Source organism: Nesoenas mayeri, assembly GCF_963082525.1.
Source record: "Nesoenas mayeri genome assembly, chromosome: 4".
In the NCBI taxonomy this organism is placed as follows: Eukaryota; Metazoa; Chordata; class Aves; order Columbiformes; family Columbidae; genus Nesoenas; species Nesoenas mayeri.
The window spans coordinates 33,007,878-33,022,866 of NC_137540.1; the positions used below are offsets into that span (position 1 = coordinate 33,007,878).

General features: G+C 38.1%; 1 protein-coding gene across 2 annotated transcripts in view; it reads left to right on the forward strand.

Annotated features, from left to right (window-relative positions):
* The window catches only part of GUCY1B1 (guanylate cyclase 1 soluble subunit beta 1), a 37,193-nt gene that overhangs the window by 11,105 nt on the left and 11,099 nt on the right, over positions 1 to 14,989 (forward strand). For both annotated transcript variants that reach the window (XM_080344003.1, XM_080344004.1), the window contains exons 2-4: positions 5,323 to 5,423; positions 6,277 to 6,395; positions 11,155 to 11,352. In XM_080344003.1, coding sequence (XP_080200129.1) covers positions 6,303 to 6,395; positions 11,155 to 11,352 — 291 coding nt within the window. In that variant the 5' untranslated portion in view covers positions 5,323 to 5,423; positions 6,277 to 6,302. The remainder of the gene's footprint in view (positions 1 to 5,322; positions 5,424 to 6,276; positions 6,396 to 11,154; positions 11,353 to 14,989) is intronic.

Consider the following 14,989-nt stretch of genomic DNA (forward strand, 5'->3'; position numbering starts at 1 on the left):
CAAAGGTTAAGGTTCTTTTTTCCCAAGTAAACTTCCTCACGTTAACCTGGATAATATAAACATTCTGGAGGAAAACAAAGGCATTTTGGAAAAGTCTGGGCTGAAATATTTGTTTCCCACAATTCTAATAGCTCTGTGTAAGCATTCAAAATTAGTCTAGAGTAAATAAAAAAGGGCTGCCAGACTGTAGCAGTTAGGACAGGCATAACATAGGATGTAATTTTTGAACCATGAAATATTACATCCCATGGGCTGACAATAGGAGTTCGTTTGGGCAAGAGCATTAAAATCCTTTTTTTTTTTTTTTATGTTTTGAATGTAAACTTACTGGGGAGCAAAGCACAGCCTTTTTTTTTTTTTGTCTGTAGAAATGTAAATGAGACATTAATTGTAAATTCTGTTCTATTTGACATAGAAGTTATTATGAAAGAAAGGCCATATACAAGTTAAAAGTTTGCTACTGTAGTACTACTACTTCTCTAAAGAATTAAACAGGGCTTGGGAATTTGCCAGAGCTTGTTGCTTTTGACTCATTTCCAGTCAAGCCCTTAAGAAGGCCACCAACATGTTATTACTGTTAATGACTTTGTGATCAAACACCACGGTTGGCAGAAAACATTAGAGCTATGCTAGTTTAGTCCCATAATTTTATCTGGTCAAAAACTGGGAATAGAGACTGCAGCAAAACATTTCAAGGGAAATGCCACAGTTTTTCATGAAGTTATGGATTATGAAATTTTCCATGAAATATGATCAGCCAAATGTAAATTCTTTGCATCTAAGGATGCCATGTTATATTGCAGTTCTATCCCAGCTTGTGAACCAGCCAGGAGAGGGAAGCTGTTCAGATAAGAACAGTTGCAGCTTTCTGGTCTTTTAAAATTCACATACCCAGGTTTGTAACTGTACCTTGTTGTTTCACAGAGGCAAGTTTATTTTCATGCATGGTACTTATAGGTTACGGATTTAAAAACAGCAATGTCACACTGGAGGAATTACCAGTGATGGACACCCAGCCATAGTGGCTTCGCAAAACTGACAGAGTAGCCTCACTTTTAGCTTTACTTATAACAGTTTTCATAACACTCTCATATATGTTTTCATATCCCCCTTGTTTTAGAAGCAGTTCCTCAGTGTAAATGCAGACAGGTTTGATAGATTAAGTAAGGGTCAGGTAATTAGGTGAGAAGACTGCAGCCATGAGGAAACAGTTTAGGGTTTGCCCATTATTATTTCAATGACTTTGTTCTGTTTCCTGGACTGCTGGTGGTCACATCCTGGTCAACCTCTCTGGTGCTGACAGCTGTGATGCTGTGTTCTCTCAAACAAGTTTATTAGAAGACCTGCAGTTTTGTAGACTTGCTGAAGGACGAGTGCCTCTGTAAAAATAGGAGTGTTTTCACATTGCATTGGCCATTTTGGGTAAGCTTACAGCAGCATTTCTCCATCACATGTTGTCTTAAGGTTGCTGAAATATTTCAGAGAGAAAGACTTGAGTTCTCAGCACTGTCATGTTACAGACGGAGGCAGAAAGGCTTCAGAAGCTGCAGAGCCAGCTCATTGGAGGCAGGGAGAGGCTTCAGCTGGCTTCTCTGAACTGCCTGTCCTGTCCTCAGCCACCCTCTGGCTACCTCTTGTTCTGAATGCACAGCAACTTCTGTGACCAGGCAATGAAAGCAGACAGGGAAATCCATCCAGGACAAAAAATAACCCAGAAGAACAAATATGTAGGCAATGATTAAAACTTTGACAAAGTAAACTAGAGACAATTAAAATAAGAAGAAAGGAAGCATGGCTTGGCACAGAGAAGGAAATAGGAAAAGTTCCAGTCAATGTAACTGGAAAGAGATGCAAGAAGTTTGGAAAGAGACACCAGCATCATCAAATCGGGTCAAATTTTTAATACAGAAAATTCTCACACATAAAATCTGTGTCTACTGAACTGTGCAATTATGTGGTAGTTTTGAGGATTTTAATTGCTTTTACAGATGTTCGTGTTATCCGTTGTGGTTTGGCTGGGATCAGAGAGATGAAGAGAAAGCACAGTGTGTATCAGAGATGTGGGAAAGTTTGCTCATGCTTTGCAGACTTCCCTTCAAACTGTATCTGACTTCCAGTTACATGGCATGTTATGAGAATCAAAGAATCAAGATAGTTTTCTTTTCTCAGTTCAAGAAGGACAGGGAACTGCTGGAGAGGGTCCAGCGTAGGGCAACAAAGATGATTAAGGGAGTGGAGCACCTCCCTTATGAGGAAAGGCTGAGGGAGCTGGGTCTCTTTAGTTTGGAGGAGACTGAGGGGTGACCTTATTAATGCTTATAAATATATAAAGGGTGAGTGCGACGAGGACGGAGCCAGGCTCTTCTCGGTGGCAAACAATGACAGGACAAGGGGTAATGGGATCAAGCTGGAACACAAGAGGTTCACTTAAATTTGAGGAAAAACTACTTCTCAGTAAGGGTGACAGAGCACTGGAACAGGCTGCCCAGGGGGGTTGTGGAGTCTCCTTCTCTGGAGACATTCAAAACCCGCCTGGACATGTTCCTGTGCGACCTCACCTCGGCGTTCCTGCTCCATCAGGGGGATTGGACTGGATGATCTTTTGAGGTCCCTTCCAATCCCAAACATACTGTGATACTGTGATTTCTGTTCAGTTCTTAGGAAATGTAAATTCTACCTTCTTGTCCCTCACTGACCTCATATGCTTTAAGACAACATTTCCCACTAATAATTCCAGCTCTCCTATTTAGGAAAAGTAGGAATATGTGGCATGGGAGCTGTTTTCAGGAGTCTATGAGACTTGGTATCCTAAAGGCTGATCTGAAACTTTCAGTAAATGATCAGGGAAGAGGACGAGAAGTACTATTTTGGAGTATGAAAATGATGGTTGTTTAGGAGACTGTGTATATGTATACTATTTCTGCTTATTCTTTATAAACATACTCTTTCTTCAAGTAATGAACAAATTAATGTAATTGATTATTTTAAAAAGATAATACTGTACTTGACCTTATTGTATCTCTGAGACACTCCTGCAGCCAGTTTTGCCCTGATTGCTAGTGTCCATTCTTTCATTCCTTTTGGGAAGTTCCCAAAGACCTGAAGAAAAAAACCCAGCCCATTAAGTTTATTAATGTTTTTCATGCCATTGAATAGAGAATGATGTTCCTTTTATGTAGAAATATATAGGCTGGTTACTTTCACGTCCCCTATAGCCTTGTTGTATTACTGTGGGAAAATTGCTTTGCTTGTTTTTAGCTCATGATGCTCATTCATAGAGTAAGTATAAAAATGTATGTGATGAGTGGCAGTTACAAGACTTAATTAATTAATTAATTTTTAAAAAGTAGATATATTTTTGAAATATGAAAACAGTATAGTATAATTTTTGGTCAGCAATAAGAATTTGATGAGCGAGATTAAAGAAAGATGAAAAGGAAAAAGAAAATAATGGGTTCCAGGCTTCCATTGATAAGTGAACATTTTATCAAAGGCTGATGATTACTAATTGGAGGGCTAAATGACAAGTAATTTCATTTAGGTCAATAGGATACTACCATGTGAGATTGGAATCAGGTCTTATCAGCAATACTACATGCCATGTAGCAGTTGTAAGATGAACAAGTGCTCTTAATTCTCTGACCTCTCTCCCCTTTGACTAATGCAGAAAATGTTTCTGTTTGTATGGCTGGCTAATTCCACTACAACTGTAAATGCTTGAATCGTTGTGCAGGCATTATTATTTGGTATGATTTTATTTTGAAAATAAATTATGCCAGCTCTAGAAAATTAGAATCTAAGTTTCAGTCAAAGACTCTAATTTTGACCGATGGTTGATCATGTTATGATGATGGAGATGTAAGAGAGGATGTTGGATTTTACATAGCAGATTTAGAATCCACTTTTTATAGGTACATAATTCCTCTGGTGACCATTAAAAATTTAGAGCAGTTAGGGATATTCGCTCCTAAACTGTATGTTTCAAGTCTTATCTCAAGAAGCATTTCTGTCCTACTCTGGTGAAAGCCCTTCATTACCGTGGTACTAGTAAATATTTTGTACTCATGGTTCTCTTTCAGTTGTATATTAAAAAAAATTTATTTCAGTCCTGAGTTGAATATTTTGATTGGCAAGGCATATGCTTAGCTTTTTATAAAAAAATACTTCATCATCTGTCTTTTTAATATTTTTTCTAGTTCTAAGAAAATTTCTAATTCTAATTCTAAGAAAAAACTGAAGAACATCTCCCTATACTATTTTTTTGTGTGTCTGTAATATAAGAAGGTGTGATTCAGTCATTCTCTTCTAGGTTTTCGTACCTCTTTGCCTTTTGTCTTTTTGAAGTGTTCTGCAGCAGAGAGCTGTGACTAGATGAATCACAGTATGGTTGGGGTTGGAAGGGACCTCTGGAGATTGGGGTGTTTTTTCTTTTAATACAGTAGCTGTGACCCTCCACCTGCAAAGATACTATCAATGCCATGATCATATTAGTTTTACTGAGCCAAAATACATTCTGAGCACATAAATTAGAGCATGAATACTTACATGTCTGCTCTTTTGTCACTATTTCTGCAAAGCACATTATCTTTGTAGAAAGTCATCGTAGGCGAGATCACAGAAGGTGAACAGCTATAAAAGTCTTGTCTTAAACTTGGGATTGAGAATTGTTTCCTTTAGTGAAGAAATGTATGTTTTTATTATGCTTTACCTAAGTGCTGACACTTCAGTCATGAAGGACTGATGTGCTGTGCAAGAAAAATACCTTACAAAATCCTACCATACTTTTTTTTTTTTTTCCCCCTTCTATCTGCTGGGCATGTGCAGAATTCTGGGGGAAAAAAAAAAAAAAAAGAAAAAAAAGAGAAGTATTTGATTAGGTGGATCTGGATTAGGTGCAAATGTTTGGTAAAAACATCCCATGCCTTTTGTAAACAAAATGTAGTCAAAACTGGAAGGAATGGAAACACTTGCTTAAAAAGTGCTTAAAGAGCCATTAGATATTCCCCTATTTTAAATTGCAAATTCTGTCTTTACTGGTTCAACAACTTCTTTGTGAGGCTCTGTACAGAAAAATCACGCTTATTTTCTCACAGCTATTTATTATTTTCAGAACACAAGTGGTCTGAAATATTTGTATTGTACCTTAATGACTCTGAGATATGCAACAGATTTATTTTTAATTTTATGTCTTAAGTAACTTCTGAAAGGCAGAACCCACAAACTCACTTTATTTAAAAGACTTACATGAAACAATATATAATTGATTTATCGATATAGTGCTTCTCCCTCAAATAAAAAGATGTTTTTCTATTTTCTTTTTAGGAAGGAGGCACAGCTGGATGAAGAAGGACAGTTTCTTGTCAGAATAATTTACGATGATTCGAAAACCTATGATCTGGTTGCAGCTGCAAGCAAGGTCCTTAGTAAGTAATACGGCTATCTTCTTTGCCCATTCAGCACATAAAAGGTACAGCCCCCACCCCTCCCCAAAAAAATCCATGTACCAGAGCGAAACAGGATTTATCACAGAGTAAGTGAAAGCAGGGTATTGGTCAAAGAGAGTATTTTAAAAATCTCAGAAGATAGGATTTTTTTTAAATTTATCTAAGATATTTTTATTCCTTTTATTCCTTGAAGTGATTATTACTTCCAAAGTATTCCCAATCATAGATACTCCTTAAACTGTAGTAATGTACGTTGTCCTTAGAGCTTGGTATTACGAGCCATCATGAAGTTACAATATACTGCTGTAACTACCTTGCCAGTACATCCACGTTTCAAACACTGCTGCAAGAGTAGCCTGTGAATGAATCCCTGATCTCTTTGCTGAGCAAGTATGCAGAGTTACAGAAACATTTGTGGCATGGGCACATCTCATTTCATATCCGGGTCACATTCATTTTCAGTCATTGCAACTCTCGTCTGGAATTGAAAAGGTAGGATTATGCCCATTAGAATTATTTTATCTGAAGACCCAAGTATGGTATGAATTTGTTCTGAATCAGTAATTAGCCAATAACATGCTATACATTCATGAAGTGCACAATGTAGCAAGGTCATAGTGGTAATTGGTAAATTACCACCTAATGAAATTCCTGTATTGAATACTCATTATTTGCCATGTGGATTCTGAATCTTGTTTTTCTCATATTCTTGACCTACTGGATCTGGGTAGAGTTTAGGTACTGTCTTGTTTATTAATATGAGACTGAAGTAGTAAACAAAGTGCATGAAATGCAGTGTTTGGACTGAATCATATTTTCCTGTTTTAACTAGATCTAAATGCCGGGGAAATTCTTCAGATGTTTGGGAAGATGTTTTTTGTGTTTTGTCAAGAATCTGGTTATGATACAATTCTACGTGTCTTGGGCTCAAATGTCAGAGAGTTTTTGCAGGTAAGAATTTTGTGCCAAATTATACTGGGTACCAGACAGAAATATGGTCTAGTCAACAGGTTAGGTTGAGATTTGGAGATAACAGTTGTACTGTATAATCTTCCAGTTATTTGTGGAGAGGTGTCTGAAAACTTTCTTCTGTGGTATTTATATTCTGTAGAGCTTTCCACTGCTAAGCAGTTTTGGCATTGTTCTCTTTCCCTCTCAGTTAGTATATTATTCACTTACTTGTTAGAATAATAATTTCCCTGTAGCATCTTTGAATGTTCAATTTTATAAAAAAGGACTGAGAAGGCAGGTAAGCTGGGGTTGCAGAGACATTCATAAAACTGAAATTTCATTTGAAATTCCAAAGAAAAGTTTTAAACAGGAGTTTTTGTGTGTAACAAAAGTATGGAGTACAAGAGACATGAAAAAAACCACCAATTCAAATTTTCTGTGTGTGTGTTAAGTAAAAAGACTTACCTTTTTTACACTAACAGAAGATGTGGTCTTCAGATTTGTAGGATATTTCTTTTCCTTAGTTATCTTTTACTATAAATACTAGTTATTTCTAATTGTACATTATATACAGATCTAGTGCTCATACACAGCTCATCTCTATGCCATTATCCTTTATCCATAAGCTGAAAGTGGGCTAGAGCAGCAGTGAAGTGAGTTTTTGTGCTTTCCTAACTGCAAACAGTGTGATACTGCACTGGAAAACAAAACAAGAATGATTTTTCAATACCATGGAACGTAGTGACTTCTCTAAAGTGTGATTTCTACATGTAGAAAAAATTGGCTTATCTTTTTTGTCACCTGAAAATTGTTCACTTAAAAAAACACTTTTATTTAAGACTTATGGTATATATCACTCTTGGAGACAACTGTGTGCAGTAATGAATTTACAAACACTGAACTGATTAAGATTTCATGGGAGATTGCCCAGAAGCTAAGTGTCAAATCTCTATTGATTTTCACCAGAAATTTAGCAGCCTCTTGTCATCTGTTCCCTTAAAATCTCTCCAAGAGCAATCAGTAAAAAGAGCAGAGTGCATAGTTTACTGGAGTACTAGAATATTTACTTCTGTGTCTCATTACCTGCCCCAAAATCTTGGATTATTCCAGAGTACCCTAAATGAAGTCAACGGAGACTTCTTTTAAAAATCCCATGGACTGTAATTGCTGGGCAGATGGACAGGGTATGTCTGTGCTCAACATGTGCATACCACGTGTGGTCTGTATACTGTTGTCTGTCTGTGAGATGTGACATCCTTTATATTTCATAGCTTCATTCACAGGCTGCCCTCAAAGCAAGCCTTCAGGTGAATGTAAGTTTTAAAGATGAGTCACATACTGAAGTTGTAGATAGGATTGAGCAACAGTAGGGGAGGAATTAAAAAAAGGTGTAGCTGGCCCGGTGCTCCATCACTTTGGGTACACATAGGTGGGCCAGTCCTTCCCTGTTCCTTTCCCTCATCCCCTTTTCCATACAGTATACTTCTCTTTCCATTCCTTACCCTGTGTGATTATGTAAAGACTGGACATGTTTGTAGTACACACCAAACCTCTATAAAAATGTGAACAGCTTACATTTGTATGCTTCTAATGACAGTATTTTAAGCTGCTTTCTTTGAATTTCAGTGTTAACAGATTACTTTGGCTATTACATACTTCTGTAAGTTTTAACAGGACTAGTGTATTAGTAGCTGTGCCAAAAGTGTACTTTCTAGCTTTCTGTTGTTAAGGAAAATCAATGTAATCTGTGATTTATTACTTTTGCATCTTTCAGCAGTTAATTAGATCAGGAAACTGATTTATATACTTATTACAAAAATAGGTGCAGATTTGGTCTAATGTGCTGAACTTTTGTCTGATTCTTAAAATCTATAATAGAGTTCCAAAAGGTGCTTCTTGAAATCTGTACTGAGTCCAGGATGTATGAAAAAATTGAAGGCTGCAGTTTTTTGAAGCATATGAAAATAATTCTCATGTTTATGTCCCATTTCCCCTGACATCTTGGAGAAAATTTAGTTTTTTTCATAGGTGAAAAACAGGTACTTCAAGCTTCATGAAAAAGGAAAAAGATAGCATGACTAAATCTAGTATTTATATTTTCTATGAAACACACAGGCCTGGAAATATTGCAAAGCATATTGAAAGACACCATGCCAAAGAGAAGCAATGTGAAAAGAGTTTCCCAAGAAGCTCCAAGTGTGCTTTTATGTTATGTTCAGTAGCTTTCTACTGAATGAAAATCAAACACTGGAGTAGTGATTAGTAGTCTCATTGAGGTGCTTTTGCATTGTTCATAATTGCAGTGCAATAAACTTCAGGGGACTAATTCCTCTTTTAGAAAAGTTTCCAGATGCTCTGTACCACACAGAGCTCAACAGCATATCTTTGTATTTCAGGTGCCAATCACAACTCTTTTGCTTTTAGACAGGCCAGGATCAGCCTGATTTAGTGTCACTGCTTATTCTTGCTTGGAGATTCCTTTGTGTTTCACCACGGAGTTGATCAGTGCTCTCCAGAGCTCTAGAATTAGTGTCTCAGGACACAGCACGAGCTCTGACATACATCTGAGGAGCCAAGGATTCAAAGAGAGAGCTCAATCTATTATCATCTGTACCTGACCATACCTCTGGTCCAGAGTAGGTGAACAAACCAGAAAAAAAGACACATTTGTTCTTCCAGAAACTGCAATATCAATTTAGAATGGATCAAACACAATAAAAAATAGGAGTGGGAGTGACAATGACAATGTCTAAACAGGATCTGGAAGTGATTTCAGCTTCTTGATCTGGAAACACATCTCTATCTCATCTCAAGTATGTGTTGGAGCAAGATTTTGAATATAATAAGCTCTTTGCTCGCCCCATAATCTGTGTGCATAGAGAGAAAAGACACCTGGGGACTGGAAAGCAGCTGCAATACATCCTGGGCAAGTCCCCACTCTGGATGACTAGAGAGTAGAGACTGAAGGGTATATCACATGGGCTTGCCTGTAACACAGCTTGGACAAAGTCAGCAGTAAGGGGGTAGTAGAAGAATGTCTCAAAGAATGAGGGTACTGCTATTTGTTAGCAAGACGTGCCAGAAATACATGTTAATAATTAGACAGCAGTCTTGGAAAAGTTCTGTCCTTGACATTGGCTATTTCCCATAACAAACTCCTTTTGAAATTAATTCTTCAGGTGTTGATGATGGTGTAACTCAAAGGTTATCCTACTTACCCATGTATCTCCTTAAGACTCTTTTTCCAAAAGGTCAATAGATCTCAGCTGTTTCTGAGGCATATGTACTGAAAGAGCAGTCCTGCACCCCATTAAGGAGACTGTGAAGCTCCCCCTTGGAGCCAGTGAGATCTCTCGCTCTTTTCTCATCCACAGTATTTGAAAGCAGTCTCTTCCAGTTTCACTGTCTTAAACCCTGCAAAGATCTTCAGAGGTTGCCTTCAGGTGTTACACTTTTTGCAATGAATTAATTGAATGACAACTAACAGCTGGAATGAATTGACTCCCAGATTGTTGCCTCTTCAAGTTTTGATTTAGAGGTGTTGATATAGCAACAAAAACATGAATTTGAAACAAACTAAAAATCTGAAGGAGGAAGTTCCAGGTTGAGTGCATTCTACGGAATTAATTTCTAAGAGTCCCATTTCCTCTGGAGGCTTCCCAGGAGAAGAAGCAGCTGTTCGAGCACTTCACAGCTCACATGAAATCAAGTTCAGTATGCTTCCACAAATTTGATGGCCGACAGATGCTCATGAAAGGTGGAGAATGGCCCAGACAGCAAAATGAAAATATTTTCACCTCACTTCTCCTTGTGCTGGCAGAAAGCAATATGCAAAGCCTGGTGCTAGCAGTTACCTGAGAGGGTGGGAGAAAAACATCGGATCTGGACTTAAGATGTAAAGGAGTTGCATGAATTTTATAATGTAGGTAAAAATTATGTGGGTTGCGGCACTATCCAGGAAGGTTCCTCTAGGTTGCTCTTTCTGTGTTAAATGTACAGTAAATAGTAAACTAGAGCCTTGATAATTGCTTAATAATCAAAGTTGGAGCTAACGTTGTGTTCTAAGTGCGATTTTGATCTCGTTGTTCTCTTAATTGACCTTATTGGATATGCCTATCAATGTATCATTTAACTTTCCTCTCCAGACAGCAATTTTTCTGGTCAAAATTTAAAGTTAAATACATAAGATGTCCAGGACATCAGCTGGGAAAATAGAAGACCTCTTCCCTTTCTTTGATAACCTGTTCTGAAACATTATTACAGCAGCTGTGATGTGTTTCGTGTATTCTATGGATTTTTTTCAATTATTCTCAAAGGAAGTGTATATTTGAGGTTAGTCTTTTGATTGCTTAAGTCTTTTCTTTAAAATTTGAGACTTTGTCAGGCCCTGTAAACTTGGGTTGACTGTTATGATGTCAGAATTAGATTCATGTTCATTCAGACATGCGTATTTGTAGCTGAGTATTTCAAAATACAGCATAGTCAAGCATGAATTCTTAATATCTGGAGTAATTTTTAATAGTGCTAATTTTGATGACTTTCATTGTCTCAATATTGCCACAGCAGATGGAAAGATTATCACAAGCTACCTGAAAAGCCTGCTATGATGGCAGTTCTACAAGTAATAAGGCAAATACACTGGGAGTGTGAGCAGTAGGAGAAAGGAGATGTTCAGATTAGATAGCATAGGTATGTACTTACTTTCTTCAGAACTAGTAAGTGAATGCCTTATAATCATGTTTCTAATTTATTCTTCCAGAACCTGGATGCCTTGCATGACCACCTTGCTACCATTTACCCAGGTATGCGAGCCCCTTCCTTTAGATGCACTGATGCGGAGAAGGGGAAAGGACTCATTCTGCATTACTATTCGGAAAGAGAAGGCCTCCAGGATATTGTTATTGGAATCATCAAAACTGTAGCTCAACAGATCCACGGTACAGAAATAGATATGAAGGTAATGTCTGAAGGGATGTACACATTGGAAGTTTATGTCAGGAGAACAAAATCAAGAAAATGAAAAGTGAAGTGATGGCAAACAGTAATTTTCATTGTTGCTGTCCTCTGTCAAGCAGTGGCATCGGTACTGACTCAGGAAGAGCTGTCATGATTTGTGTTGCTTTAAGGACGTGTTGGCCGTGCGCTGTGCAGGTCAGCACTAATTTGCAAACAGACCCAATCAGGAACAGTTCAGGACAATATCCCCTTATTCGACAGCATGTACAGAAATTACGTACTGGGTTGTTTGGGGTGTTTTTTTCCACTTCATGTTTGGCATATATTTCTTACTGTCTATTGTGTTCTGTGAGAACATGGACATTTTGTCCCTGTGTCCTAGATTCTTCACCTATTAATATGTGCAAACTGTGAGACTGATGTGTGTTGATGAGACCTGGCTGCTGAGCAGAGGGTTTTCCTCTAGCCTGCATGCCAGGTCTGCCCCAGAACCAAGATGTGCTTGTGGATCTCACGCTACCACTGCGTGGGCGTGTGGCTGGATATGCACCTGCTGCCCCAGAAGTGGAAAAATGTTACTCAGTCACAGTTTACATAATGTCATGTGTGCTAAGTCCCTTGGGAGATGGGAAAGAGTCTGTTTTGTGTCCATGCAGAGCAACAGGAAGATTTAATTGATCAGGCCTTTCATATGTAGTAATATAAAATCAGATCTTGATCCAAGTTGCTGATATATCTGTGAAAAAACAGCAAATAAAATCTTTTTGCTCTTAGAAATATTACAACTGATACAAAATATTTTTCACCAAGTAGAAAAGAATCTAAGCAGGTACAGCAAGCATTCTTTTTTTTTTTTTTGACTGCCTGTCATGGTTTAAGGGACACTACTCCTAGTCACATTACATTTTTAGCACAGTTTCATTGTATACTTGCTCAGAAAATCCATTCCAGTTTCATGAGTGTATCACAAAAACATGGTAAGAGATTTACAAGGAACCCAATGACAAAGGAATTTGTATTGCTATTTTGAAGGATTTGCCTTTTATGTTTCTTATTATAAGCTAGCTCAGTTTTAAAGTGAGTGGCTACTTCTGCATAGTGATGGTTATATACTGAGTGTCCTAATTTGGATTCTACTTTGTAGAAATCTATAGCTCAAACTTTTACAGCAGGTGTTAGATACAGAAGGATGCAACAGAATCAAAACAATCTTCTTCTCATGTCCGTGTTTGTTCAAGGTGTTGACACAGGCAAGAACGACTGTGTTGGAAAGTTGGCTGCAAGGCTGCTGAAGCTGTTGCTTGACAGGCATTTGTCTTTGTAGCACAGGCAGCTCATGCAGTCTCCCTTCTGCTGCTCAAGCTTGTCCTACAACAGCTTCTTCAGCTGTGTCTCTCCAGCTGTTGTGAAGCTGTAAAATAAACTAGTCTGGGGAAATAAACTGGGTTCTAAATAACGGGGTTTTTTTTTGTCTGGGTTATTTTTATCCACATCTGTTCCTGTGTGTGGTTTGGTGTTCTGTCTATCAGAGTTCTGCCAGCACAGTTGAGGGGTTGTGCAGAGACAAGAAGGGGCAGTGTAGAAATATGGGTTGTGCAAAGCAGCTACCAGGACAAACTTGGGACAAACTGCATCCTCACTCTGAATGTTACTTTGTTGAGAAGATGGTATTGGAGGGTACTAATATCCATCGAGGACTTCTCACAAATAATATATGTACCAAAGCGGTTTAAATATTGGTTCTAAACTTACTTATCATTTCAAATTGACTTTGTTAGGCTTTTCTGAATATTCTATTGTTGTACTGCAATTAAGACATTTAAGTCAAACCTATTTTAAGTGAGCACAAAGTTTAACTTAAATTCAAACTATTCTTCCAGACCATCTCAGATAAAAGCACATAGGTGCCTAAAAATTAGTATTACCTCTAAACAGAAGAAAGTGTATATATTGTCTGTATTTTGTTCTGTCTGTTACCCTGTTTTTTCCTTTGTCCCCGTCAAAAGTCATGTGCCCTTGACCCAGAACTTTTTCTTGTGTCTGCTACTTAATAAGGCCTAGCCTTTGACACCTTCAGTGACATTAAATAGTGCTTTACTCCATGGGTACTCATAAACTTCAGTGGTAGATAAGCAAAGAATAATCAGCTGCTTGTTTCTGTAAGGTGAGAGTGCCAAAATTTGCAGCTTATCCACACAAACAATGAAAGCCTCTCCATTAGTTCACAGGTCCACTATTAATCATTAATGCTATAGAGTGAGGGTTTTAAAGCAGAGTAAGTCTGCCAGTGTGGTACCTGGCTAGTTTTGTGCTGTTTAAAAAAATGAGAACAGGAGAAAAAAATTGACTGACTTCTTTCATCTCCATCTCTTGCCTTGTGATTTAGTCAATGAATGCTTTCATGTTTCAGACATTGTTTGAAATAGCACAGCACAGAAAAACAATGGAGTTGCTTTTCACCTGCTTGGTTTTTGTGGACCAGTCAGGTACATATGGATAAGATCCTCCTGACCCTTTTGCAGGCTCAACAGTGCCAGCTTTTCTGACTGTCATATTACTAATGGCAATATAAAAAACAAAGCCAGTATACAGCCAGCTGCAGAGTTTACCTAAAAACTACTTACATAGTCACAGAGGACAAGAAGTACTGATCCGTTCATTGAAATGCTGGCTATATATGAAGATAGGTCCATCATGGAGCATGATCAGCCTTTAATTCTACCACAAGGGCAGCTGGAAACTTCTCCAGCTCCAGGCCTGGCTGTTTGGTGCAGTGCAACAGCCTGCCTTGAAACCAGCTGCCAGGGGAGACATCTCCATGGTTTTAACTTTGGGTGTGCAAAGTGAAGAGTGGCACCATTTCCACAGTGAACTGCCCTGCCTCAGGACCACCCTGAAACAGCTCCAGTGAAATTTGACAAGTAGCCTTGCACAGTCAGTCTTGATCAGAAGAGGTCGAGAATTTCATACTGTATTGACCTTTAAATGGAAAAAAACTTCACTTTGTATTAATTTTCACAATCAAATGGAAAAAGCTCTGTGTCCGAGGACATTCTGTCCCTCCCACATGCTGAGATAGGAGTACATCTTGGAGACACGCTTTTTTATCTATAGAATTGAATCTTGTCTTATAGATACATCAGTGCAAGGTTAACAGATAGCATGTGTTCATTATGCATGCTGTATCACAGTGATGCTGCTTGATTCGATACCTTGTACGAAGTTCACCAAATATATAAACCACAAAGTCATTTTAAATAGCTTTTCTCTGAATTGGCCTTCCCTGAAATATTGCTGTGATATTTCACTTGTCTAAGCAAGGACAAACTCTAAAGACACGTCTTCTGGAAAGCACGGGCAGGTTAGCAGTTAGATGTTATATATTCTCTTTGAAACCAGGAGAGTGATTTTTCCCTTCAGTTTTTTTAACTGCAGTTACTATGGTGATTGATCTCTTAGATGTGATGAACCAATGTCACTTCACCAGCTGAGACTGCAAGGGAGGAAGAATTAGACTCAATTCCTGTCTTTGTTGCTTCCGTCACTGGACTTTCATTTGTCAAACATTTAACAGAGGCTTCTTCAACAATATTTAAATGATACTGAAAGTCTGTGGCTTGCAAACTTTACTTGCAGAA